Source organism: Balearica regulorum, chromosome 5, assembly GCF_011004875.1.
Source record: "Balearica regulorum gibbericeps isolate bBalReg1 chromosome 5, bBalReg1.pri, whole genome shotgun sequence".
Taxonomy (NCBI): Eukaryota; Metazoa; Chordata; class Aves; order Gruiformes; family Gruidae; genus Balearica; species Balearica regulorum.
In genome coordinates, this window is record NC_046188.1 from 25,938,337 (window position 1) to 25,965,854 (window position 27,518).

The 27,518-nt window shown below is 49.2% G+C and overlaps 3 protein-coding genes across 11 annotated transcripts in view; 1 reads left to right on the top strand and 2 right to left on the bottom strand.

Annotated features, from left to right (window-relative positions):
- The window catches only part of TTLL5 (tubulin tyrosine ligase like 5), a 141,153-nt gene extending 140,482 nt beyond the window's left edge, over positions 1 to 671 (bottom strand). For all 6 annotated transcript variants that reach the window (XM_075753846.1, XM_075753848.1, XM_075753849.1 and 3 more), the window contains exon 1: positions 549 to 671. The gene's annotated coding sequence lies outside the window, so the exon portion shown is untranslated. The remainder of the gene's footprint in view (positions 1 to 548) is intronic.
- Positions 672 to 805: 134 nt separating this feature from the next.
- ERG28 (ergosterol biosynthesis 28 homolog) lies at positions 806 to 3,479 on the top strand. 2 transcript variants are annotated; one of them, XM_075753856.1, is made up of 4 exons: positions 826 to 1,171; positions 1,363 to 1,453; positions 2,669 to 2,787; positions 2,963 to 3,479. In XM_075753856.1, exons 1-4 carry the CDS (start codon positions 1,039 to 1,041, stop codon positions 3,040 to 3,042), a joined length of 423 nt encoding a protein of 140 aa, XP_075609971.1. In that variant the 5' UTR covers positions 826 to 1,038; the 3' UTR covers positions 3,043 to 3,479. The 2 variants fall into 2 exon arrangements, with proteins under 2 accessions (XP_075609972.1, XP_075609971.1); XM_075753857.1 differs by lacking the exon at positions 2,669 to 2,787 and having other exon boundaries at positions 806 to 1,171.
- Positions 3,480 to 3,997: 518 nt separating this feature from the next.
- The window catches only part of FLVCR2 (FLVCR choline and putative heme transporter 2), a 39,582-nt gene continuing 16,061 nt past the window's right edge, over positions 3,998 to 27,518 (bottom strand). For 2 of the 3 annotated variants that reach the window (XM_010305043.2, XM_075753855.1), the window contains exons 4-11: positions 23,133 to 23,200; positions 22,235 to 22,338; positions 15,319 to 15,429; positions 14,574 to 14,679; positions 13,988 to 14,099; positions 13,495 to 13,550; positions 12,580 to 12,677; positions 3,998 to 5,451 (exon numbers count right to left, since the gene is read on the bottom strand). In XM_010305043.2, the coding sequence (XP_010303345.2) occupies positions 5,418 to 5,451; positions 12,580 to 12,677; positions 13,495 to 13,550; positions 13,988 to 14,099; positions 14,574 to 14,679; positions 15,319 to 15,429; positions 22,235 to 22,338; positions 23,133 to 23,200 (689 nt within the window). In that variant the 3' untranslated portion in view covers positions 3,998 to 5,417. The remainder of the gene's footprint in view (positions 5,452 to 12,579; positions 12,678 to 13,494; positions 13,551 to 13,987; positions 14,100 to 14,573; positions 14,680 to 15,318; positions 15,430 to 22,234; positions 22,339 to 23,132; positions 23,201 to 27,518) is intronic. The other variant, XM_075753853.1, reaches the window with a different exon arrangement.

Genomic DNA, 27,518 nt, shown 5'->3' on the forward strand with positions numbered 1-27,518 from the left:
GCAGGACAGCAAGAGAAATGAGGTAACTTAACTCCCACGTCTTGTCAATACATATTTCTCACAAGACTATGAACAAGCTTGTTACAGGCTGTAAATCACCTCCTAGCCAGGGGAGCGTAGGAAGAAGCATCACCTTCCAGCAGATTATTCCCACCTGCCCGTGAGAGTCATTCAGGCGCTTACCGCTGAAGCGCGTCCCTGCCCTGCCCTGCCTTGCCTCCGGCCGCAGAGCCGCACCAGGCTGGCCAGGCCCGGCCCAGCGGGAAACGCCCGCTGCTCCCCGGCGCCGAGACTTTCCCACCGCCCGGGGCCAGCTGCACACTGTAACGCCTCCACCGGCCCGGGAACAGCCCTCCGCTCCGGCCGCGCCCAGAGTGACGGCTGCGCCCGGCCTACTCCGTGGATGCCGGACCCGACGGCCTGCAGCGGCCCCAGAAGAAGCAAGAGCGGCGGCGACCGCCCATGGGGCCGCGACTCCCGCTCCGGAGTCGCCGGTCAACAACCCTCGCCCTGAGACAGCAGTTCCCTCAGCCCTCTGCTCCCCATACCTGCTCCCGCATCGCCCCAGCCGGCGGGGCGGGCGGACGTGACGGTCCGGCAGCCGCAGCCCCTCCCGCCGCTTCCCCGTTACTACAACAACCCACGGGCGATGGCCCCGCCCCATCCCCACTGCGCGGGCGCCCTCCGCCCGCCCCAGTGCGCAGGCGCAGCAGTCCGGCCGTGTGCCTAGCCTTCTCTCGCCCGCCGCCGCCGCTTACACCTCCTCCCGCATGGAGGGCGGGGCCAAGGAGGGGTGGGACCTCCTCCCGGGCAGTGAGGGATTCGATTGGCGGTGGAGGCCCTCACGTTAGTGTGGTGCGTGATGGAGTGGCGTGCCCGCGCCCAATCGCAGTGCTAGGCGGCGGCGTGCGCTGCGGGAGCGCGAGGGGAACGGGCGCGGGAGGGACTCCGGTCGGAGGGAACGCGGCCGGTAGCGGGCGAGGGCGGGCGGTGACCGCGGCTCGGTCCTTGCGGGCAGGTTTCGTGCCGGCCGGGAGGATGAGCCGGTTCCTGAACGTCCTGCGCAGCTGGCTGGTGATGGTGTCGGTCATCGCCGCCGGGAACACCCTGCAGAGCTTCCGCGACCACAGCTTCCTCTCGGAGAAGCTGTACACCGCCAGCCCCGGCCTCGGTAAGGGCCGCGCCGGTCGCCCCGAGGCCTGGAAGTCACCTTCCAGCCGTGGGCCTTGGGCCCTCCTCCAGGCCCCGCCTCAGCGGCTGCTCTCAGGCCTGGGAGCCGCCTCCCCGGTGGGGATGGGGGGGGGGGGTGGTGGCAAGCGGGGCTGTGCGGGGTCTCCATGTGCTCCCCCCTTCTTTGCGCAGTGAACGGGCTCCAGGCTCGGACCTTTGGCGTCTGGACCCTGCTGTCATCAGTGATCCGCTGCCTCTGCGCCATCGACATCCGCAATAGGACGTATGTAAAGGAGCACCGGAGAAATCCTTTGGTTTGCTTGCTAGGCACAACCTGAGCAGCTAGCTTAGTGGGCAGCATGGAGGAGGTGGGGAATCCAAAGCTGTTCCTGAACTTTCTATAGGATTGAAAGCGTTCCCCTGAAAAAGCTTAAATAGTGGTGTGGGATTTGTGTGTTAACTGCTGCTCCTTTCTGCCTCTGGGGAGATCCTGCTCATTTGAGTTCTGTTTCTTAGCTCAGGCAGATATTGGTAGATCTGAGAACTTCTTATGTCACAAATTTCTGAGCCCCAGCTTGGAAAACGTCTTCTGATGATGTTGCTGCTCTGTTGACATTAAGCAATTGCTAAGCCTGTGGTCTGGCCAATGCTCAGTACTTCTTTTCCTATGACAGCTCACCTAAAGACTGTGGCAGGTTGAGAGGCCCCTTGCAGTGGTCTTAACCTGCTGCCTTTTTCCACACACTCCTGTCTGGGGCTGAGGACAAGGCCTGAGGTGCAGCCTGATGCTGTGGTGGGAGGCAGGCCATTTCTCCCTGTGGTAACAAATATTTCTGAGAGGGATTTCCAAGCAGGGTGACTCTGGGTCTGTGTTAGACAAATGCTGTGTTGGAGGTCTCACTTTTCTGTCACTGTCTCCCCCAGCCCCACAGCAGAAGTCACTGTTCACCTGGCAGCATGTCCTAGGATTGCCTAGGCTTGTCAGTGGTAGGGAGGTGCAGGGACTCAATTATCTGTTTTTAAGGGGTGGTGGCAATGCCAATTACCATGAAGCCAATTGTTTCTTAGAAGGCTTTTTTACCTGGCACCTCTTGGACCTGCTCCCTTTCCAGAGCTGTGGCCCCTAGAGGGTAGCAGAGCACAGGTGGGAGCATGTGCTGGGTGATGCAGCCTGGAGTCAGCCCAGTCCTGTCGCCCTAGTTCTTGGCTCATCCCGTTCTCGCCCTCTTTTTGTGTGCGCACGTGCTTCTCACTTCACTGATGCCTTACCCTTGCTGTCCCCTCTTCACCTGCCTTCAGGCCAGATAATGCCCCGTTCTCCTCTCAGCTGTCACCCAGGGAACTTTTGCACCTCAGTAGGCAAGAGACCAAGTGCCCTCTGTGCTGCCACGCAGTGAGGATAGACGGGGCAGTGTGCAGGTTTGCCACTTCCACTCAGCCATGCTCGTGCCCATACTATGGGCTGTATGATAACCTGCTTCTTTCTGCTCTCCAACAGCCTCTATCACATCACGCTCTTTACCTTCTTTTTGGCCCTTGTTCACTTCCTCTCCGAGGTCTTCATTTACCACACTGCAGCCTTGACAATTGGAGTTATGGCACCCCTCATGGTAGCAAGTAAGTAGACCTCTGCGTCTTCTCCCCACAAACTCTCCTTAGACGTATGACTCCCCCCAAAAAAAAAACCTCTCCATGGGGCTATGAGCTAAGGGCAGGGATGGGATGGTGGGAGGGAATGCCTCATCTCCTGTCCAGCATTTTCTACGCAACTCATCCTGTATCTCCATCACAGGTTTCTCTATTATGGGGATGTTGATTGGGCTGCAGTACCTGGAGGTAGAAGCACTGTCACAAAACAAGAAGAAAAACTGAAGCTGAGGGCCCTGTGTAGATCAGCGTTGTCTCCTGTCTTCACTGCCAAACTTCCACTAAAGCTCAGCTGAACACCAGGACACCAGTCCCACTGGTGGATCAATGTTGGGCTCTGTCAGTCATTCATTACCAAGTGTTTTTTCTTGTCCAGGCAACATTTCAACTGACTGTCAAAGACCAAGTCCCAGAGGAGTTTGTGTCAAAACTTGTGGGCAGGTGGTGACTGCCTCCCCGGAGGACAGCAGGGAACGTCTCAGGTGGGCACAGTGCACTAAGGACTTCTCTCCTAGTGTACCTGTGGGGAGGAGGTGTAGAGCTACCCAGGATCTACTGAACACTTTGGACCAGAAAGAGTGTGAGCTGCCCCTGGCACTGCTGTGTAACTTGCATGTGTGTGTTCCTCAGGGGCCATTTCTAATAAATGACAGAAAATTGCAGGGTCCTGTGTCTGTCTTTCTGCTACACAGCAGCAGGTAGAGGATGTAAAACCTCAAAGCAAACAGCAGTTTCTACTGTATGTTGCAGGATAAATCATCTCTCTTTACAGCAAACCCACCTTTCCCTGACTCCTTCCCACAAAGTTCCAGGTTTGACTGCTCACATCACACACATGAAGAGAGCTATTGCTGCTCTTGCTTCCGCAGCATACTGGTGACAGCAAACTGCATGCGTCTGTGAACAAGGACTCAGCTACCTTTGTAGTGACCTATAACTACAGTAGATGGAGAAAACAGGAACAGATTGCTTAAACCTAGATGAAATAACACCCGAAGCAGATAGGCAGTGCACAGAAGGTAGGAAGGAGCCAGCAGGATCTCCTAGCTGGGAAGGTGGTGCATGTGCAGAACAAAGAGGAAAAACAGAAGGGAGGAAGAGAGCACAACAGTAGCACTGGGCAGAAAGATGATTTTTCCATTCTGCAAAACATTTCAAGCTATTGAAAGAGTCAGATGTAGACTGTTTCAGCCGTTTAATATGAATGTGTCAGGTTTCATTGTACATTTCAAATGTTTTTATTTTATATAAAAACTATTGAAAAGCTATTTTAGACCTCCATCTTCAATCCCAAACTATCAAAGGTAGGATTTGTATTTTTTAATGTGTCAAAAGACTGTATAATTTCACCCCAAAAATGTATTGTCAAAAACCAATATGTCAGGACTATTTTTATCTATTCCATCTGGCTGTGGTTTTTGTTCATCTCAAAGATTATATGTGCATAACTGCATGATTTAAAGAGTATAAGGACACTTGATGTCTCCACCAATGGAGGGATGCTGGAAAGGAAGAAGGGATATAAGGATCTGCATTTGTGTTTAGAAGATAAACAGCAGCATACAGAGAGGCAGTATCTGGCACAGATGCTGGTAAGAGGGCTTCTCCTGTTCTCTATTATAAAGTGCAAAGCTTCCTCACTGGAGGAAACCTGGGTTCCCATCATGCTCAAACCTCTCTCTGTGGCTGTGAAGACCAACACAGCCGTGGCTGGTAATCTCAGTATAACCCCGCACAAAAGTTTTTATGTACTTTTGAAACATGCAAAAGGCACTTTTCATTAAGGAGGAAGACACAGTCCTCAGCCCAGGGAGCTTGTGGTTTGACTCACTCCTGTTGCTAATGTAGTGATGAGCTGGGCTTAGGCTGTAGCTTCCACATAAGTTGCAGAACTTGGCCTTGCCCCTCTCAGTTGCTCCTAATACATATGAACATCAGGGCAGCCTCAGTGAATTCTGAGTAGCAGTTTAACCACAGACTAAGAGTGTGTCATCTGGGACAACCATGTAATAAAACCAGAGCTGGCAGCAGCAGGTGCACTGCTTTGCACTTGCTGGTGATATGCTGAGGCCTCTACCGTCACCTCCGCACCACAGAGCATCATGGGCACTGAAGCAGAGCAATCCCTCTTCCTGAGAGCCAGCTGAAAGCTCTTCCAGGGCTGCTCACTGAGTAAGCGTGGTCCAGCTTCTGCATTTCATGTCACAACTTGCCTGTGAGAGGAGACACAGCCACGTGCAGGGTGCCACCCTTATGTGCTCAGGGCTAGCCTGGAACTATGGCTTTTCTCAGCATGTGTGCTTTTTCTTTTCTGAGCATACATGGTGAGATGGGGGGAAGCAGTAGGTTTTCCCAACTTTTCCTCCCAAGCAGCAAATCTCCAAAACAGCAATGTGGAGAGGTATAACTGAAGAGAGCAACTCCCTTCTTGTTTTGCTCTTTCACGCTCTCCACAAGCGGTTCTCTGGGCTCCTGTCCTGAGGCACCCTGCCATGGAGCGCATGTAACAGGAGGATTGTGTGGGTAGCAGATGGGAATGAGGGTGGCTGCATCTCCCAGTTGTGCCACCCCTCCATTTCACAGCTTTGATTCCTCAAGGACTATGGGATCAGTGCAGGCTTCTGGCATCCCTTTCTGCAATTCAGAGAAAAAATAATATGGTTAGGATCGTGGATGGCCAGACCCAGGCTTCAGAGAGACCAGCTGGCCAAAGGCTGGCTAATTCACAGCTCCCTGCTAGTGTGCAGAAATCCCCATCCTCAGAAGGTGCACCTGGTTCCCTCTTCCTTCTCCAGACCCTTCTACCCAGACAAGGGGCACCGGGACAGCAGGGCAAGGGTCCCACTTCCCTTAAGCTACTTGCTGTAGTCCTCAGACCACAGTTAATTCAGAGAAGCTGTACAGGCCCAGGTATCAGCCCCACAGCCAGCTCACTGAAGACATTTCACTGTGACACAAGATCAGCCTTGAAGCAGTGAAGCTGCAGGGCCAGTTCCCTGGGCAAGGGAAGGAACTGGGAACTCCTTCATGGCATGGGGCAGCACAGCATCTGTGCAAGCACCACAGAGAACCTGCATTCTGTGCACCCTGAGGAGGCTCAGCACAGCAAGTAGCTCCTCTCTTGTCCTTACTCTGGCATGTGTGAGGGCCTCTTCAACTCCAAGACTGCTGGTTCTGCTCATCAGCAAGTCTTTTCATCCCCATCCCCATTCAGGGCTGGCACCCTCTGTCCTGCTTCTTTCCTGTCCCCAGCTTGGACTTACGGGTGGGATAATTCCACAGAGTGGTACAGGTAAGGCCTTCTTTGAAGTTCATTACTCACATCTTAAAGAGCCAAAACAAATGAGGCAAACCTATACAAGTTGTTTTCTGCGTAAATCTAGAGGAGAATTAGCCTGATTACTTGAACCCCCCCTACAATTTCTTCCCTTAAGATGGAGGGAGCTGTAGAGTCATTTCCCAGAGCAAAAGCAAAGACAACAGAGACTGCTGCCCAATTACCACCCTATCCTGGGCTGCAGGAAACAGCAAAACGTTTGCAATTACAGTTCAGCCTTCCTGGGTGGACTTTGATGAGCTCCTCTGCTGAGCCTTTCTGGGCTGTGTTAGGGTTAGACCTGAGCCTTCTCCTTCCCCCAGGGGATTTCAGATACCTCTCCAAGTTCTGACTCTGCTTACAGTGAGACACCCTAGTCATCACCGATGCAGAAGACAGCATGCAGACTTGTAAGGGTAAACGTGGAGTGTCCACAGCCTTAGTTAACTCACTGTGGGACAAGACTGACATCTGAGATAGGAGTCAGAAGTACACGGGAAAGACGTTCACATCCCCAGTGCAGTTCAAGAGAAGTCTAGGTAGCATGGAAGCAAGAGATATGAAACAATTTTGAGCAGCCTCTTACACAAACTGCAGGCAAAAAAGGTTTTATAGATGTCAGCAGCAATATCGCAAAGCAGAGGATTGAGATCAGGAAAGCTTCAAAGAGATGCCTGCAAACAAAATCCAGGAATTGCAAAGAGGGAACTCCTACCAGCAGAAGGGGTAGTGGGGTGCATGAAGTAGTGCCAGAGGTAGGAGTACAGGGAAAGCTGCATTTAGATTTGGGAAACCCCACCAGAATGCATGATGGAAGCATGCTGGCAACTCTGAACAGGCTCCCCAAGCACCTCTGGGGTCTGAACACCACTCACCTGCTGTGGAGCTACAGGAACAGAGGTTTAGGAGATCAGCCAGCCTGCAGGGCTCCACTGCCTTGGGAAAGGAAGGCTGGTCTCACAGCGGGGAATCACAGTACTGGAAAAGGGCATGTAGACAGCCTGCCCATGGCTTTGGGATAGGAGAAGGCTGCCTGCCACACAGTAAGCACAGAAAGGGAGCAAGAAAGTTCGGGAAGCAGGTGATGGGGTACACACCATTTGCACCTACTATGCAAAATTCCAACAGGTTTTATTTATTGGCAGTATTTCACTAGAGAGAAAGCATGCTACAGCTTGCAAGGAACTCCAGTAAGCTACTGAGGTTGGGTGCTTGCCCTAATGCCCTAAGCCAGCCTCTAAATCACACTGTCCTTGGGAGGAAAAAGCAACAAATACCCAAATTTTGGGTATTCCACTGAGATCCATCAGATGCATCTTTGCATCCAGGCAAACATAAAACCAGTGAAAAACGGTACTTGGCCCTGATCAAGTCTTGACTTATCCAGAACACGGTTTGAGGACACAAAACTTCAGTCCTGTTTTAAACAAAACCTTTGTTGTCACTGTACACTTACAGCAGGTCATTGATCATCCAAAATCATCTGTTCATCAGTGCTCAGCCCTGTTGGTAGCAGAACACTCCAGACAAAAGTTTTTAAAGTTTTTACAATTCAAAAACCAGGACAAAGTCTGAAACCACTTTACTCCTTACTCTCTGCTATCAAGAATAGGTTCTTCATGCACACACGCACACAAAATTAAAAAAAAAAAATCAATTTATCTACCACTATATGACAGACACAAAGCAGTTTCAATTGCCCTGAACACACAATCAAATTTGCAAGTTTCAGAGAGGCCTAGCAAAGCCCAGTTTGAACAAAAAGACAGTCTTGCCATTTTGGAATCCTGCACTCTATATGATAGCTGCTTTCTTAAAGACCCACACAGGCTTAAAAGTATTTCCAAAGAAACAATGCAGGAAGGTTTGCATGGATGCTGGAAACCAGGAGCAGATGAGCACAGGCTGTACACAGCATATTCATGAGTATAATGTGTATGCTGACTCAACTGACACTTACTATGAAACCTTAAGGCACAATGTTGGAATGGCTTCAGATGCACTTACAACAAAGGCAGCCCACAAAGAGACTCATTATCATGTAAAACGGGTGTTTGATCCAAGTGTGCTGAGATACAGAAAGCTAACCCTGCAGGTGCTCTGGGAACTGAGTCACACAGAAGTGGGAAGATTGTTGGAACCACACTACAGCTTTATTAATAGAGGACAAGGTGTCCATAATGCCATTAGGCTAACTTAGTTCCCACTAAAAGTTCTAATGGCAGCATCTGTTTAATTATAACCATAAGTAGATAAGGGCACCGATAGAAGACAAATTGCATGTGAACACAAGGCAGGTCCTGCAGGAAGAAGGGAAAACATCCTGCAGCGTGGACTCAGTGGCCAAGAGCTCTGACAGCTGCTGAGAGGCTGTGATTCCTGGGCTGAGAGTCAGGGCTGATGCTATGGCCTCATACATTGCTCTTCTCCCCGCAAAGCCAACAGCTCAGCCAGATTCTATGCTTTCAATTTCATCACCAGAAGCTACTACTAGGTAAAAATGAAACATTTTTCCCTGTGAGAATCAGCATGTGGGGTTTTTTTCCCGTTATGTGTTCCTTAATACACTGGGAATCCAGGCTGTTCCACAGTCCCACTCTGCACCAAAGCCACTCAACAGCTGAACCTCCAGCTAAAGGTTTTGACAGTTTCCCATCAGATCATTTCTATTTCTAGACCAGGAAGAATCACACCTTATTATGTCAATACTCTGGATGATGGGCCCCCAGGGAAAACAATAAGCCAGCTGCCTACCTCCACCATGGAACTGCACCTCCACTGGGTCAAAACAGGAGAAGACACACTGTCATCAAAAGGGCTACACAGCCAATGGCATAGTGTTTCAGTGGGAAGTGTGAGGCCCGCACAACTCCACAGCTCTGCATCCTCTGGAAGCTCACGTTAACTCTGAGTGTCATAGAATTGTTTCGGTTGGAAAAAAGACCTTTAAAATCATCAAGTCCAACCATTAACCTAACACTACCAAGTCTACCACTAAACTATGTCAGTAAGCACCTAAAACACATCTACGTGTGTTTTAAATACTACCAGGGATGGTGACTCAATCACTTCCCTGGGCAGCCTGTTCCAATGATTGACCATTCTTTTGGTGACATTTTTCCTAATATCCAACCTAAACCTCCACTGACACAATTTGAGGCCATTTCCTCTCGTCCTATCACTTGTTACTTGGGAGAAGAGACCAACACCCACCTCGCTACAACCTCCTTTCAGGTAGTTGTAGAGAGCAATAAGGTCTCCCCTCAGCCTCCTTTTCTCCAGGCTAAACAACCCCAGGCTAAACTCCTTCTTGTAGTGAGGGGCCCAAAACTGAACACAGTACTCGAGGTGCAGCCTCACAAGTGTGGTGTACAGGGGGACGATCAATTCCCTAGTCCTGCTGGCCACACTATTTCTGATACAAGCCAGGATGCTGTTGGCCTTCTTGGCCACCTGGGCACGCTGCTGGCTCATATTCAGCTGGCTGTCGACCAACACCCCCAGGTCTTTTTCCGCCAGGCAGCTTTCCAGCCACTCTTCCCCAAGCCTGTAGCATTGCATGGGGTTGTTGTGATCCAAGTGCAAGACCCGGCACTGAGCCTTGATGAACCTCATACAGTTGGCCTCGGCCCATTGATCCAGCCTGTCTAGATCCCTCTGTAGACCCTTCCTGCCTTCAAACAGATCAGCACTGCTGCCCAACTTGGTGTTATCTGCAAACTTACTGAGGGCACACTCAATCCCCTCATCCAGATCATTGATAAAGATATTAAAGAGAACTGGCCCCCATACTGAGCCCTTGGGAGCACCACTTGTGACCGGCCACCAACTGGATTTAATTACATTCACCACAACTCTTGTTGCCTCCCAAGGGACTCTGTCAACCAGTCTCCTACCAGGCCAAAGTTTGCCTTCCAGAAATCCAAGGTGGCAATTGTGCTGACCCTTCTCCTTAATTCTCCAAGAATCAAAAACTCTATAATTCTGTGATTGCTGTGTCCAAGACGGCCTCCAACCATCACATCACCCACAAGTCTTTCTCTCTTCACAAACAACAGGTCCAGCGGGGCACCTTCCCTAGTTGGCTCACTCACCAGCTGCGTCACAAAGTTATCTTCCACACACTCCAGGAACTTCCTAGACTGTTTCCTCTCTGCTGTATTGTATTTCCAGCAAACGTCTGCTAAGTTGAAGTCCCCCACAAGAACAAGGGCTAGCAATTGTGAGACTTCTCCCACTTACTTATAGAATATTTTGTCTGCCTCTTCATCCTGGTTGGGTGGTCTGTAACAGCATCCCACCATGACATCTGCTCATTGGACTTCCATCACCATCACTGAGCTCTAGACAATCAAAACACTCCCTAATACACAGGGCTACCCCACTGCCTCTCCTTCCTTGCCTGTCCCTCCTGAAGAGTTTATAGCCATCCATCACAGCACTACAGTTGTGCAAGTCATCCCACCATGTTTCCGTGATGGCAACTATATCATAGTTTTCCTGCACAATGGCTTCCAGCTCCTCCTGTTTGTTGCCTGTGCAGTGTGCATTGGTGTAGATGCACTTCAGTTGGGCTATTGATCCTGCCACCTTTTCAAGGGGAGAGGCCCTAATTCCTATGTGACCATTCTCAAGCGCTTCCCAGGTTTCTAACGCATTAATAACCCTTGCATCTTTGCTGGATGCATCCTTGCATGGATCTCCATCCCCTACCTCCACTGATACAGTACACCATCCCTCAAACATTAGCATGCTGCCCCCCAGGCTTATCTCTAGCAAGCCTGGTTTTATCCCTTTCTCCCTTCAAATCTAGCTTAAAGCTCCTTCAATGAGCCCTGCTAACTCCTGTGCAAAGATCCTTTATCCCCTTTAAGATAGGTGTACCCCATCTGTTGCCAGTAGGCCTGGTGTTGTGTAAACCAACCCATGATCAGAAAACCCAAAATTCTGCTGGTGACATCAGGCTCAGAGGCAGGTATTGATCTGCTGATTCTTCCTGTTTCTTTTCTCATCATTCCCTGCAACTGGAAGGATAGGGAACTTGTGCTCCTGATCCCTTAATCAGTCATCCCAAGGCCCTAAAGTCTCTTTTGATTACCCTTGGACGACTTCTTGCAACTTCATCGCTGCCTACTTGAAAAAAATCAATAGTGGATAATAATATGAGGGCTGTACCAGACTAGGAAGCTTTCTCTTCACGTCTTTAACCTGGGCCCCAGGGAGGCAGCCGACTTCCCTAAGAAGTTGGTCCAGTCTGCATATTGGGCCTTCTGTTCCCTTCAGAAAAGAGTCTCCTATGACAATGACCCATCTTTTCTTCTTTATGGAAGCAGTTTTGATGCAGGGCGTATACAGCAACATGCCTGAGCCTCGCAGTGTCTATTTTGCAACCAGGATATCGGTGGTAACACTGGCAATTGTACCAAGCTAGGTCTGCTAACAAAGGCAACGACATAAACTTCAGTCATCAAAAAAGTACCAGTATACCTCAAGCAGGCTTGCCCAGCTCATGGAGCTACAGCTCCTTGACTCCTTGGTCCCAAATCAACACCACTCATGTACCCTGCTAAAACCGCCACAGACTGCAGCACGGAGACAGCTTCAGAAGCACTCAGCCTGCAGTCAAATCCATCCCTGCCCACAGGACTCTTCCTCACACTTGCATCTAAGTGTGGCAGCTTCACACCCCCTGTAGCCCACACTCTAGTCTTAGCAGGATTAAGGCTGCTTTTCCCAATGGACTCACTCTGCTTTTGCCTGTTAGGCTTATTGGCTATGGCACTGATACACACACTCGAACACCTCAAAAAGCAAAGGGTAGCATGGTTAACTTGGCAGATCAGTCAGTCGGTGCAAAGCAGAGGACAGTGAGTAAAGAAGCATTACAGCCTGAGCAACAGCTGAGAAAATGCCATGTGCCATTGAGATTCACAGATCTGCAAGCATAGAGCTTTACAATTTTCAGGCATTCTTATACCAAAAGGCACCAACCCAATGACTGTGTTATTGCTAGATGTTTTTAAACTTCCTTCTTGAAGTTGGCCATGCACCCTGGCTGTGATCAAAGCCAACTCTTCTACAGGGCTCCTGGTATCACCTCCAGCCAAGAATCTGGACTGTAAAAGTAATGTCAGAGAAGACATGTCTGCACCTCCTCTCCCCAATAACTTGCTGACAATTCAATTCTACATCTGCTCCATGCACCAGGCTTTGCCTTGCTGCACCTAGTTGAATCCCTATGCCTCTCTCTGACATGAGTCTGGTGCGATCTGCACTCTGTTCTTGAAAACTGTCTTGTGTTGTCTTTCCTCTCAGGTGGGTACCCGAGAAGGCCAGAAAGATTCTCAGTACTCTACAGCCATTGCTGTCACCCCAGAAGTGCCATTGGCTTGGTGCCTGTGCCGCCCACGAGCGTTCAGAGAAGCAGATTAGTGCGATTCTCCTACCTTTGTGTATGAGCTAGTGAGCAGGAATGGGAATTGATGGGGTTAGGGTTACAAGCTACAGTCCCATAATCCGTGATCTGATTGCTGCCTTGGAGTCTCTGTAACAACAGCCACAAATCACCATCCCGAAAAAGATGGAGACAAGTAGGGAGGGAAATGAAAGGAGGGAAAATAAAGAAGAGGAACAGGCAAAGGAAGAAACCAGTAAAATCACCCAAGCATGTGTAAAGCAGCTGTGCCATGTAGAAAAGCTCCAGTACCTGACTCCATCAGAGCTCTCCACAAAGGCAGCACACAATGCCCAAGCCCAGCTGGCCGCTCCCCCGACTGAGGCATCCATGTTAGCACAGAACACCAGGTTCAGCCCATCTTCCGTTGGTCAAGCACCTGGGGTTGTTTGTTAAGCTTGAGAAGTACCCAGGTGAGCTCAGCCATGTGAAGACCACATGTGGGGGTGTGGTGGGGTCCCTGTCATGACTGCCTCCCTAGGGGCCTGGAATAATACTTCCCCAGCTCTATACAAGGGCAAGGCACTGGAGGGCTCAGTGCATTGTCAGGGGAAAGGAGCGAGCACAGTGCTGCCCTACATCTGTCCCTAGCCAATACGAAGATGCGTGAAGCCCTGCAGACTCTCAGAGGACCAAAGCCTACAGATTCTGCATGACGTTAACAGTAAGCAAACAGAGGCCCCCCAGTGGCTGGCTGAGCTGGGATTACAGCCACCTATCTGAAAATGCCAACAAGGAGCTTCCCCACAGGCTGGGCAAGAAGTGAAGTGGTGGGATAAGAGAAGAGAATCACAGCTGCAATTGTAACTCAGAAAGGGTCAGCCCCATTCCTAGATAGGAGAGAGGTTGGATGTTGTCCCGAGCTAATAGCAGGGGCACAGCAGGGATTGAAGGGGGGTTTACTCACTGTCTGTTCATTATCCAAATTGGCCTGCTGTCTTCGGAGATCAGCCTTAATGAATGCTGGGATAGAGGGAGGAAGAGAGATGTGAAGACAGTTAAGTCACCATGCAGAGCCCAAACCAATTTCCCCAGGACTCAAAGTGGCAGCAGAGGCCCCAGAGGAGACAGGAATGTGTTATGGTGAGCAATGGAAAACACTCTTCTGGATGAGGCAGAGAGCACATCTGAAACAAGCAGGATAGACACTCCTCATCGCAGCATGTAGAAGGTGCATGTTTGAGACCCCAGCCAGCAGCCAGGGCAAGAAGCCTGGATCTTCGTGGATCTTCTTTGTAACACAGACCAGATACTTAAAGAAGCACAGCAGCATTGCTATGGGACTGCTGTGTGGGTCCTGCCCCTTCCTGCAGGCACCACTATGCACAAAAGCCCTTCAATTCATATGCCAAGCCCGAGGGGAAGAGTCATAGCAGAGGAACACTAAAAAATTTGATTACCTGTCATAACAGTCCCCAGGAACAGGAAGGAGCAAAGAAGGAGGTTTCCTGCCTTCGTCCCAAAGCGATCCATGATTTGCCCTTGGCCGATGGTGAAGGCAATACCAAAAATCTACAAACAAAGGCAGTGTCAAGCTGTACTGTTATTATAAAGCAGACTTAACAGCTTCCCAACTTTACTGAAGTATTAGAGCATACAGGCTAGCCAAGCTGTCGGCCTAGTGAGGCTAAAGTTTGGTTATAAATACATCCAGAAGCACCTCCTTGCAGCTGATGGGAAGACAGGTGACCCTTAAGGCTGGAATCCCATCTCTGACCTGAGAAGAGCCAGGTCCTAGGCTTTTAGGGGCAATGTTGGAAGAAGCAAGGATGACTGGCATCCTGATGGATTTTCCTAAGCAGAAGCAGAATGGGTGCTACTAGACAAATGCCATGAGGAACATCATTCAAAAAGCCAGGTCCCAGGGTGCTTAGATCTGCAGTACATTACAACAATCATGGACAAGAAATAGGAGTCAAGGCTGGGAACTACAATTTAATCTCTCTGCCTATAAAGAGGCAAGCAGAGGGAAAACAGCACACCTACCTGCGCTGAGACATTAAGGAGCCCTGATGATGTTCCTTCTGATTCTGGGTATGTCAACTCTGCAGCAAACTCAAAGCCCAGGGGAAGGTATCCCGTCATGAAAAACCTGTAAAGAAACAAACAGAAAGGAAGATTCAGCAACTGCCAGAAGGAAGACTGAAGAGGCACAGTGTAGCCCACATCCCTTTCAGGATGCTTCACTGACTGTATAGGATGTTTCCCCTAGCCTTGTCACAGGGCAGGCAGCTGTCTAACTCCCTCACCATGGCACAGGTCTTCCTCCTACCCAGAAATACCTTTGCCCACAGCTTCAAGGCATAGAGCCAGGCCAGCAGGGAGCTGCCAGTTGCTACAGAACAAGGCATTAAAAGCAGCACCTCCCACAAGTAACTCTAAGAGTCATCATCCCCAGCACAGTCAAACGGCCACCCAGGCCCACATGCTTTTCATTCCTGCCCACTGGTCCTCTATGGGGTTGTGGTACCACTTGCTTCCCAAATGCTTTCACTTGATTATCTGGAACATTTAAGGCAGCTGCAGCTGAGCAGGGCCATGCTAACGTCCCTGACTCTAAACACATACAGGAGAGAGAGATGGGAAGAGCAGATCATTTTGTCCTTAAACCATACAGGAGCCTCATACAGGCTATGGCTCTTCCCAAACCCTCCTGCGCCATGAGCTCTGCCTCCCTGCTGATCCCCTAGCAGCTCACAGGTAGAGGAAAGCAGCCTGCACATGAACTTACCCCAGCATGCCTGCAGTCACAAAGACCACCCAGAGGTAGCCTAGGCTCAGAGTGAAGGTGTAGGCTATCATTCCCACCAGAGACATGATATAGACGACTAGTGTTGTCTGTCTGCAAGGAAAAGCAGAGTCAGAGTGTTATTTAATCCAGTCCTCCTATTCTTTTTGCCCATAGATCTTGGTATAGTTTGCAGCACATGGTTAAAAAAAGTCGCACAGCTCTCTGACACCCTTAACCCAGACAGAGGAACTGGACTGACAGAGAGCGAGGCAGGGCAGCAGGAGAAGCAAGAACAAGATCTATGAGTTTTCACATCCCTACTTTGCTCCCTGTGGGGTCGGGGCATTACATCTATACGGAGGCATCTGTAAGGCAGCCAAGAAGCTGAGATCCTGCCGTGGGCTGACAGGTCATGTACTGTACGTGCCTCTTGAGGGGGAGAACAAGAGCCACATAAAACGATCATTAATCTTTCTTGGACACCCTTTGTACTATAACCAGTTCGACATGCTTACTCATAAGCAGGAGCCAAGGGGATTGAGCACTCCCAAGCAGGAAAGCAAAGGGAAGCGGTGACAACACTGCTGCAATGTTATGGGCCTGTACTTTTCAGTGCTATCCAAAACACCTTTCACGGCTGCTCCTTTCTGTGTTTAAACTGCCTACTTGGAGAGGTGACATGCAAGCCAGGTTGCCCTCACAGCCTCACCCTCAAGCCACGGGAGCGTTTAGCAGGGCTCGTGCCAGTCCCACGGCCAAGGGCGGCAGAGCCACAAGCTCTCATCTCTGGGCAGAGGAGACAAAGAGACCCTGTGGCCAGGAAGCACACCATGCGGATCCTGGGAACAGCCAGACCTGCAGCATGGCCACACCGAGGAACGTCAATGGGCTCGGTACTGCAAGACACATGCAGCAGCCCAGTCCAGCTTTACCAGAACTGAAACTTTAGCAACAGTCATTCCTGACTAGACACCAAGGAAACCCTTCCCACATCCAAAAAACAAGGCTCTTTCTAGTACAGCAGGTAGCAAGTAGACCTTCACAGTACATAGTTTAGAGAAGGAGGGAAGGGTAAATCCTTTACCTTACTGAAATTCCACCAGAATCTTGAAAGCAGAACAGTTACCAGAATTGACAAAACTTTTTGGCCATTGTCTTTTAGGAAGAAGTTAAATGTATAACCACAAGCTACTTGTGTACTTTCTACCAAATTTCAGTCTTAGTCCATTAAAGAATGTGTTTGGTATCAGTTCCTAGAATTCTACTAAAGAAACTAAACCTCAAACTATTTTCAGGTGGTTGGTTTTGGTTTGTTTTTTTTTTTTTTCCTTTTTTATGCAAATGACTACCATCAAAAATCCAGCCCCAAATGGGCAGCCAGTATTATATTGTGTAATAAAATGTTTCCAGTACACTGAATTACTACAGATAAAACCAGAATATTCCAGCTAAGGTTCTGTCCTCCCTCACTGCTGCAATGACTGAAGTCAGTGGGGCTCATGCTCATATGTCAATTCTTATCCAAAGACAGGCTTGAGAAGCTAGTTTCAGACTTCAGCTATCAATCCATGTTTGCAAAGGTTCACCAAACACATTTAATGTATTGAAAGGCTAAACAACATTTTGCTGTGACAAGTAATTTTGGTTTGTGTAAAAGGAGTAGGCAAATCCCTTAACCTCCAGTGCTGTATCATTTCTAGAATATGTTCTTTCTAATGCTTTCATGGAGGAAAAAAGTCATTTGTGAAGGCAGCATAAAGGAGCTGCTTACTTCTGCTATAACCCATTATAGAGAGCGGCTATGTGGCCAGCACACAGCCTGGAGGCTGCACAAGGAGAAGAGGTGAAAGACTGATAGAGGAGCTAGAAAGCAGCCCCAGAAAGTGAAAAAGCAGCAAGGAAAAGCCTTTTCCTGGTCAATACAGGTTCCTTTAGATATCTTCCAGGAGTTCTTACACCTCCCATCCCTTGACAAGCAGCCATGGAGGAAAAGTGCTGAACAAGAAAGAGGCTCAAGGCTAGAATTACAGCTTCCTGGGCTGCACAGACCAAGTTTGACCTGGGTGCTCCTTCCACAAACTACACAGCAATCAGTGCTAAAATACAGCGCAGGCGATCAAGAGGTGGCTGTGGCCCTAAGAAGCTTAGTCTTTGCCAGCAGGGATACTTGGCACATGGGGGTTTTTATTATTTTTTTTCTCCCCACAGCCAGTTTTGGTCTCAGTGCAGAGTTCTTAGGATAGTCCCACAAAAATCTCACCCAGTTTCCTAGGCTTATAGTTCAAGTATTCTAAGTAGTTTGTATCTGATTCACTCTGTCATGACAGTTGCCAACAGTTGCACTTTGCCTCGTATCTTCAGGCAAAGGTGATGAATGTGTTAGTGACCAGATGTAGTCAGGACTTAGTTTCACATTGATGCTATGCCATTAGTCAAGCTGCAAGAAAGAAGTTCCCAGAACACACAGACACCCAGTGAGAACAGAGCGGGCAGGCTCATAGAAGCAGGCAGCTCTTGAAGGTGTTCTCCATCAGAACTGCAAAACTAACTGGGGGACAAAAATGGAGAAAATTGTTTGATCTTGCCATGAGTACCTCATCTACCACCCATTAGCTGGCTCTAGAAGACTACCAGTTTTCCTCACCAACCTTCCTGAATCATCAGACTCCAGCAGGACCAAATGAATTGACAGACCCTTGTGAAAGAACAAGACAGATCCTTGTGAAAGAACAAGACCGCAGGCTTGAGTGCTGTGGAAATCACACATCAGGAAGCACCCTGAAGCCATGCACTGGGCGGCTGCCTGCCTGCCACAGTACCTAACCTGAATGCAACTCCTGCTGCAGGAAACAGCCTCAAGCACACAAGCAGACTTCCGCTAAACCAGACTTTAGCAAGACCCTGCTCCCCTGAGCGTACCACTGATGACAAAAGTGGAGATTTAGTGCCTAGCAGTCCAAGCAAAACCCAAATTTTGAAAAGGATTTCATTGAGATACAGGTAAGACACTGGTGCATAGGAAAACAAAGAAAGCCCCGGGGAAAGAGGCAGGGCGTTTCTCAGGAAGTGGCCTTTGTCACCATGTTCACCAGAAGACAAGAATGCTCTGTGGCCCTAGGGTCAGCAGGGCATTGAGGAATGTCCAGTTTTGCTTGATAAGCCTCTTATCATAGCCATAAATATCTTATGGAAAAGATAAAAACACAAAGGAAGAGAAGCAGATTCAGAGAGGACATCTGCATTTACATTCTGTTGTTTTAGCAACCTGTTCCCATGATGGCCCTACACAGACTGATAATTACCATTGCCCAAACAGCTACTGCCAGTCTCCTTAACAGGCTGACTAGTGCAGTGTGCACAGGCTGGAAGTTATGCATCTTGTTACATCACCTTAGGACAACTGGGGTTAACCTACCCCGGTGCTCTGGGCAGGAAGCCCAGGGCACCAATGTGGAAGCAGTGCTACAAAGGCACCAGCTGCCAAGTCTCTGCAGCAGAGCCAGAGGGGAGATCTGTGAAGGAGCTGACACGCTTGTCACTTAGGTGAACCTAAGCTGCCCTGACATTCATCTGCCCTCCCAGCCACATTCCCTACCCTTCTGAAGAGGCAGATTAAAGCTCTCACACAAGGAACTTTGAGAAAAGAGAGACCCTGGGGGTAAAAACCAGCTGGGGCCAGCACCAACAGGGAACAGGACTGAAATGGAGAGCACAACTCTGGCTATTCAGCCAACTCCAGAGGAAGCCCCAGAGTACGGGACGAGCATGGCCCAGCCCAGCTGTGTCTCGCAGGGTCATTTGGACAAGGAAAGCCAAAAGGGACAAGACCAGACTCACAGAGGATTAGAGCTGTGAAAACACCAGAGTCAAGTGAACCAACAAATGAAAAAGGGACGGGGATATGCCACAGCTTTAGCTGCTCACTGGGATGTTGTGTGCAGCTCCAGAGCGCTCTGCTGTATGGACTGGGATGACAGATGGCCTCCACAGGCTTCGCCATGAGGACGGCACATTCCAGGCTGCACAAAACCCTGAACAAAGGGCTTGTCCCTGTACCCCCAGAAGGATCTCACTGCTGAAGACACTGAGGTGTCTGATGCTGGAGAATGGAAGAATTGGAGAGGGGTGGTTAGGTTTTCACAAGACCTGATCCTTCAGCACTCAGTTTTATGCCACTCTTTTACCTGTATGAAGGTCAGAAAAAAAGACAACCTTGATAAATTATTTACATAAGACACAGGGCAAGACAGGGTGAAGGCATGTCCATTACGCAAGGACTAACCTGGAAAAGGGCTACAACAAGACGACCCAAATTGCAGGCCAGGCTAGGCTGAGCGAGCATTCACCTCAGAGAATGGAAGAGACCCAAGTGCTCCATTCTCTAATATACAAGTCTTTCCTCCCTCCCCCAAATTTTAACGCACTTTGGGCCCATACAGACCTCAGTTTAAAACACCACTTAGGGTCCTCTGCCTAGTCAATGGAGAGAGATGGATATTTCTGACATCTTGCCTTACAGAAATAAAGCAATGACAGAGGAGAGCACTGTCTGGAACCAGCTGGATCCAAGGCCATGTGAACACTGCCCTTAAAAGCAAAACATGGCCAAAGCGAAGTGCTGATTAATCCAGTCCCCAAACCCGTGATTCTGAGCCAGACTCCCCTACAAATACCAGTATACCCAGCAGTCTCCAGGCATCACAACCCTGTCTCCCCTCTGAGCCACAAACTTGAAGGATGTACATGGACACCCGTTTAACTTGATTTCAAAACATGTTCTTTCGATGAGGTGGGCTGTTCTCAACAAGCTGTCCCACCAGAGGCAGCCCCAGTTCTGGCACTGCTCGCTCATCACAATGTAACTCGTGTATTTGTATGGGCCTAATCTGTGCCTGCTAATTCCAAAAATAAGAACAGTGCAGGGGCTTCTGCGGGGACTTGCCTGCCAAATAAAAGCAAGAATGCAAGGCCATTTGGTGCCTGAGCATGACAGATGGGGAAAACCTGACTTAGCACAGCCTCACCCTTTCAAGGAACTGCTGATGGGACAGTAAAGATCAAACAGGCATGTAGACCTCTGCAATTCCTTCTGTTATTAACTTCCCCCTGCTCCCCTCAATCACAGCTGGATCCCATTCATTCGCTTCCCTCTCTCTCCAAGCTGCCTAAAAAAAGGACTTGAGATCTTTCCTTCCTGATTTTCATGTGCTTACCATTTCGTTCCTGACACTATCTGAGCAACAGAGGGAAGGGGGAGGGTACCTACCTAAAACATCTGGCATCTTGACAGTTTTTTTAAATAGACTTTTAAATGGGGCTAAATAAAGACTCTGTAGCACTCAGAAAAATTTTGCTAGTTCCACAGAAATCCACTTTGTGGGCTGCAATGGAGAACAAATTCTTAGCAGTGTTTTTCCTCACCTAAGGCTAAATCTATCCCCAGATATTCCCTGGGGTCTGTAGGATAAACTCCATGGGTGGCATAGCCCTATTTTTCTGCACTCTCAGCCAGCTCTGCCCACCTATGTGGTCCCTCCAAGCAAGCAGGGGCTGTGGAACAAATCCAGGATTTTTTTTTCCCCTCTCCCTTTCTGCCAAATTTCAAGTCCCAGCTCTGCCTGGTGAGCTACAAAGCAGCCTTCATGCTGCCACCTAGCTCCACTTAGGGAGAATGAGGAAGACCATCCACCCCAGCAGTGCTAGTTGAGTCTACCTTACTACTAGCCCCAGGCTGGAAAGAGACACAAGTTACATTGCACAGTTAGCTAGTGCAGTTCATAACAGCTGTGTTTCTGTTTCCCAGGACTGCCAAATGAAAACTACTCAGCGGCACACAATGATCTAGAAACAGCAACAAGTGACCTGCCAGTCTCTGCATTAGTCATCTGCTCCTCTTTCCCAGCACCCCCAGGAGTCCTCAGCTACCATTCTTTCTTCTTAGAGAAGCCCGTTTCCTCTCCATTTTTGATCCCTGTACCTGACAGCTAGGGCCAGAGGTCACTTCAGAAGCTGCAAGCCCACAGCTAGCCAGATTCATCTAAGCTGCCCACAATGAGCACGTGCTTTTGTGGCCCAAGATACCAGGTAGGATAATGGCAGTGGGACTCCCCCAGATGAAAAGCTGCTGCAAGGAAAAGAACTCCAAAGTTGCCTTCAGCTCATCACCAGCTCATCACCTCTCTCACCCAACCTACTCAGACAACAGGTTATTGCACAGTTCTCAAAGCCAGCAAGGAAACTGAAGAGTTGATTACACAGACCACAACATAAGACAGGAAAGGCACTCTCCATCCCCTGGGACACCCTACAGAGGTCTGTCAGTGAGATCTGAGTTCCAGAGAACTGGGAGCTGCAGGACACCCAAAGACTCTTAGCTGTCCGTTTGCAGGTAGCAGAGTACGCTAGCCAGACCTGCCTTCCCAAACTACCAGGCACCAAACCCAGAATCATCCACCCACAACCCCAATACCCCTTATGCCTGCCCTAAATACAGCAACGCACCCTCACACAATGCCTCTGGGCACTGGATTCAATGTGCCTTTCATTAAGCCAGACAAAGATTCACAGAAGCTGGTTTGTAAGGGCTGAGAAATGGTCTGGTACAGTCTTGATTCTGCTCGTGCCAAGAACTCTCTCATCCCTGACAAAGCAGCTGCTGGGCCATCTCATCCTCTCCCTACGCCTCCCTAGGGATCACTAGAACCAGACCTTGTATGGGCCCAGTGCAGACTAACACACAGCTCCAAACTTCAGACTAACTGGATTTTGAAGAATTTTTTTTTTTTTTTCTCCTCACAAACTCCTCCCAGTGATTCAGTCCTTGGGCTGCCAAGTTGCAACTGCACAGAGTTGCTCCTTGCACAGTATGGGGGAAGAGCACAGTCACTAGGGGCACAGAGGCAAACAAGGGACTTACTTGTAGGTTTTGGTTCTGTCCAACCAGATGCCGGAGATCAGAGCCCCAACCATCCCCGACAGTATAATGGTGAGTCCAATTCTGCCAGCATTCACCTCCTCCCCCTGTGGTGAGACACACACACACTCTCACACAAATGCAGGAGCCAAGTCATAGCCAACAAGAAGCAAAGTGCAGAGAACCCAGAGAGGAAGATACACCAAAGTTAGTGTCCCATACATGTCTTCTGCTAGTAGCACACTAACCAGAACTAGCCTTTGCAAGAACACTTTTGGGCCCGCTATGAGCCAACGTAGTGCCCTATTCTGGCCCATGAAGAAAAGTGGTTTCACACTTCTCTCTGAGCCAGCCCAGAGAAAGAGGCGAGCACTGGCTAGCGTGAACAGACACTCTCAGAGGAGTCAGCATAAACCCTATGAAGCTTGCTGTCTGGCATCAGGATTTGGGCCAGATTGACCAGGAAATATCAGGACCTACTATAATGCAGCACAGAAAGGAGCTCTCTGGCAGGCAGCCCCAGCAGTAAGCTCTACAGTAGCTCAGCTACTGAGGCACCCCATCCTTCTGCCACCAGAGCACAAGTTTGAGCAGCCTCCCGGTACAGATGTCCTGGTAGAAATCACTGTCGGGAACAGGGCAAAGGCAGTTGCTGGAAGAATTTCTCAGAAGAAAATGCTGTCATTTAGGGTGTAAAGGATCTGTCTTTGCCAGAGCTCGCCAGCGTTTGCACGGAGTGGTGTAAAGAACTAAAGGAACCAATGCTCTCCTGCCAGCCAGGCAACTTGTGCCAGAGACAGCCAGAAGTGCTGTGGCATTGCATTTCTCACAGACTTTCCTTTGGCATCCAGCGCTGGACAATAGCAAGCATCAGAGGACCGTGGGGGTTGGATGCACTTACTGGGTAGTGATGGATCACCATGCGGTTCAGCAGAGTGGACAGGGCGTAGAAGCAACCCGTATTCAGACCTGAGAGGGGGATAAAAATGCAGAACATTCAGAGCCTGCTACTCTCCTGCTGGGTAGTGAAAGGGTAGAAATGCAGAGATAGAGATCTCTGGGAGGAGCGATTAATAACAAGGCTGCCAAGTCTCAGGAGAGCCAGCCGGACTACCTAGGCATAGGTTACTGAAAGAAATGCAGACCAAGGACAGCCAGATCTCAGCATGCAGCAGGAAGCACCCTGCAGTTTCAGGATGGTTCTTACCTTAGCAGCTAGAGGAATGGCTGTGCACATTTCTGGTACCGAAGGGTCTTGCAAGTCCTTCATAGGGTCTCAACCCTCCCTCACAGCCAGACCCATCTTTAGCATTAGAGTTTTCTCCTCCCCCCAGCCAAGGTAAAATACTAGAAAAGCACCTGCCTCAGCATCACACTTTAACAAGGGCCTGGAATTCAATTAATACCAGTGCCATCGACCTATGTGGTTTCCTCCCAGAGAAGAGCCTAATAGCACTCTCCCTGCTGAGAGCCAGTAAGAAACATCCTCTCCAAGCCAAGAAACACCAGAAGGCAAGTAGGAGCAGAGCCACTGGTGAAGCACAGACAGCACTTCCTCCAGGCACCTGGGGTGTGGGTCTGCATGGGAAAAGTCTTGCATTTTAAAAGATATCACTGAAGCCTGAAAAAAAAAAAAAAACCCTGTGAAAGTAATTGTCTTTCTGAAAGGGAACTTAGATTAACTGTTACAGGCATCAGCCACCTGGTGAAGGTTTCTCAGTATCACCCAAGGTGAGAATGGAAACCGTTGGGGTGATACTGGTCAAGCCCCATTCAGACACTGCTCCAGCTTACATGCAACTCTGGTTGTCTTAAATGCCTTCCCAAAGAGCACAAAAAACAAGGGCTTTGCTTAAAGTAGACAAGAACATCCATATGGGCACTGGACCAGAAGTACTGCAACGGCTACACTCTCACCTTGGGCGATACTGAGAAACCTTCCCCAGGTGGATGAGGTCTGTAACAGCCTGTGCAACTTTCTTCTCAGAAAGTCATTTACATTTGCAGTTAGTTTCTCTTCAAGGCTTCAGTGATCCTGGTGGGGGAAGGGATGGGGACACAAATTTCACCACTGCAGCTCACACATCTATAGGCTCCCTAAGGAGGTATGGGTGTAAAAACTCTGGCACAAATGCCCGAAATCCTGACAGAACAGATACATGTCAAGTTCCCATTTCCTACCTTTCCTCTTTCAGCCTCAGCTAAAAGCAGAAACATCACAATACATGACACAGAAGTGCAGTCTAGCAGGCAGACCTTTGACAAAGGGAACAAACCCCTGAACTCCCCTAACCCTGAAGTCCCCCAGCTCCCCTGACCCTGAAGCACTCAGTGATCCTGCACCTAGCCCACTCCTCCACTGGGACACTGGATACCTGTTGCTCTACACAGGTCATGAAGCAATCTGAGGAGCCACAAGAGTAGCAGCTGGAAGGGACATCACACTTCCTTCACACACCATCTCTGACAACATTAAGGAGAGCTTGCTCCACAGTTGCATGGCACAGAACAGATGAAGAATCTTATGCAAGTGATCCCAAATAAGCCAATTGCCTTGACAACGCTCCCTACTCCAAAAACATGTGTCAGGAGGTTACAGGAGAGGTTAGTAAGTTGAGTGACATGCTCTTTAGGCAGGAAGAATCCACCCAACCCTTTCCAAGAGTTACTCCAAAAGGCTGGATGCTCCAGCAGGGCCAGCAGCCAGAGAGGGAGGAGAACAATTGGAGATCCCACAGCAAGGAGGCGCCCGTCAGCCTTGAAAGCTCTTTGCAGCACTTGGCTATGGCAAAACGGCCCCTGAGAGTCTAATTCTGCTTCATCCTATCTCCACCTCTGGAGCACCCTGCTCACTAGGAGACACCACAAACTGCAGTACCAGGGTATGGGAGTGTGGCAGATCAGCACCATCCCTGTGCCCACTACTGCTTCACTTAAAAGCTGAGCATAAACATAGACCAGTCATTTGTGTACCTCTACTTCTTGCCCAGCCAAGAGGACAGCAGCCTCGCAGGGACAGCCAGACACTGCTGTGGTAGCTGATGCTGTCAGTATGCCAGCTTCACAGCAGCTCTGTGAGGCATGCGATTTCCAAGAGAGAGAAAGGCTGCTGCTCCCAAGCTGGGCTGAAAGTGGTGCAGAGTTGGCAGCAATACTTGGCACCTGAGTCAGGCAAAATATTCTAAGAATCAAGACAATGTGCCGAATTTGCATTTGTGAGAGCTGCAAAAGTTGTAGGCATTTCACATGTCACAGTTGCTCAGTGAAGTTTCTCCATGAATTACAGCTGTTTGAATGCCCATAAGACAGGCAAGGGTTGTTTCCAATGGGGCAGTGCCCATTTGTCCATGCAGATGAGGAAAACCAGAACTAGTAGCTGGGAGCAGGACATCTGAAGGTCCAGCCCCACCTGATTCATTAGCTAGTTACCATGGTTTGCTTGTAATGTGCTGTAGAAAAACACTTTTGGAGACTTCACAGTGTCTCCTCTATTTTACAGAGGCCATAAAGGGGAAGTTTATTGCCTACAGTTCCAAAAGGAACCCTTATTAAGCCTCAGACTACAACCCAAGTCTTCTACAGCTAAGCAGCCTATTGCCTACATGCCAGACTATTGGTCTCCCTTTTCTTCATCCTCATCATCCTCCAGGACAATGGTTCCTTGTGCAGATCTCACTGCCCTGCCTCCTCCTCACTGCCTCATCATCCTTCCAAGTACTGATTCTTTGGGGCTGTCTCATCACTCCCACCTTACCAGCCTTTCCCAAGCTTTCCCACTCTTTTTCCTGCCTACTGCCTCCCAGTAGCAACATGCTCTCCAGTGCAGAGCCCAACTCAGTCAACTCAGAGTTTCTTAATGCCCACTCCATGTTATGCCTCAGCTTTATGGAAGCAATGTCAGCCGCCTTTGGGAGAAGGCTGTCTGAGGGTTTTCCTGAAAAACAGTTCACTTGCACTGACACAGCCACAGTGCCACCAACGTTTCCAGCACTGCAAGTCTTACCACCGGAAAGGCATTGGATTTGCAGGAGATATCAAGACCTTAGAGGTCTGCAGAACCGTTCTGACCTGGCATCAATATAAGGGCCCCCATTCTTTCTACAGCCAGGGAGATGAACAAGCAGCAGCTTTCCCCCTCTCTCCCCTGACACACACTATGCTAATATAAAAGCCAAGAGTGGCTGCAGGTATCTTTGTGTTAGCTAGGGAGGATGACTCAGTTGCACTCATGTGGCTGCAGATGTCTTAAATCTTGGCCAACATAACTTTTGACTTGAGTAGGAAAAACTGTCCCCATTTTAAAGCCAGACTAGTTTGGTTTTTTTTTAAAAAAGTTTCACTGCATAGTTCCCTCTCTGAGTAACAGTCACCATCTGAAGTCAAGCTGGAGATTGACATGAGACTGACACAGAGAGGAACAGAATAAATCCACAGACCAGCAGAAAGAAAGACTGAATTATGAGCCACTGAACAGCTTTTCCACATTGTTCGTGACTGCCAGAAGGGAATTATCCCAGGGAGATCAGATTCTAAACATGCTCTTCATACTGAGAGTCCTCCTCTCTCCTCTAGGACTTGTTTATGCCTGTTAGAAAAAACTGACAGGCAGACTGTGCCTAAAGTAAAATTGTTTCATCTGCTCAGTTGACACCCTTCAGGGAAAACAAAGGGGAAAGCATTTATTCTATCTCCACTTTCTGAGAAGACATCATGTACTATGAAAACCAAGCAAACAAATGCAAGCCAGCAGAGCTTAAGTGTGATCTGAGAGGGGCATTTCTAGAAGACTACTGCACTGAGAAGGAGGAAGTGATTTCAACAGCTCCAAAGACCATTAGCACCCTCAGCAGATACAAAGCCACCATCTCACTCACTCCAATCTGGCTACTCATCCACCACCACACAACAGAACTTCCAGCACTATTTAATAACTTTCCCCCTAAGGAATTTCCACAGCATGCTGGTAGGAAGTAAGGACAGAACTCCCTGCAGACCAGCTGGCTACAGTATATCCTATTATGCAGTGAGGCATAGACTACAATGGCCTTTCTGCTGAAGACAAAAATACTTTTCCATATGGCAATCCAGCAATCAGGAACAGATTCAACATATCACACTGCCCTCAGAGAAACAGACCAAGACTGCTGAAGAAAAGCAAGCAGCAAACCCAGTGTGCAAGGACAGATGGCAAAAGAAGATGTTCTCCAATCCTTCCTTCCATTTGCTTCATGGGAACTGCCAAGGAAGCTGACGCAGTCTGCACATCTGCGTGCTCCACATGACCTCC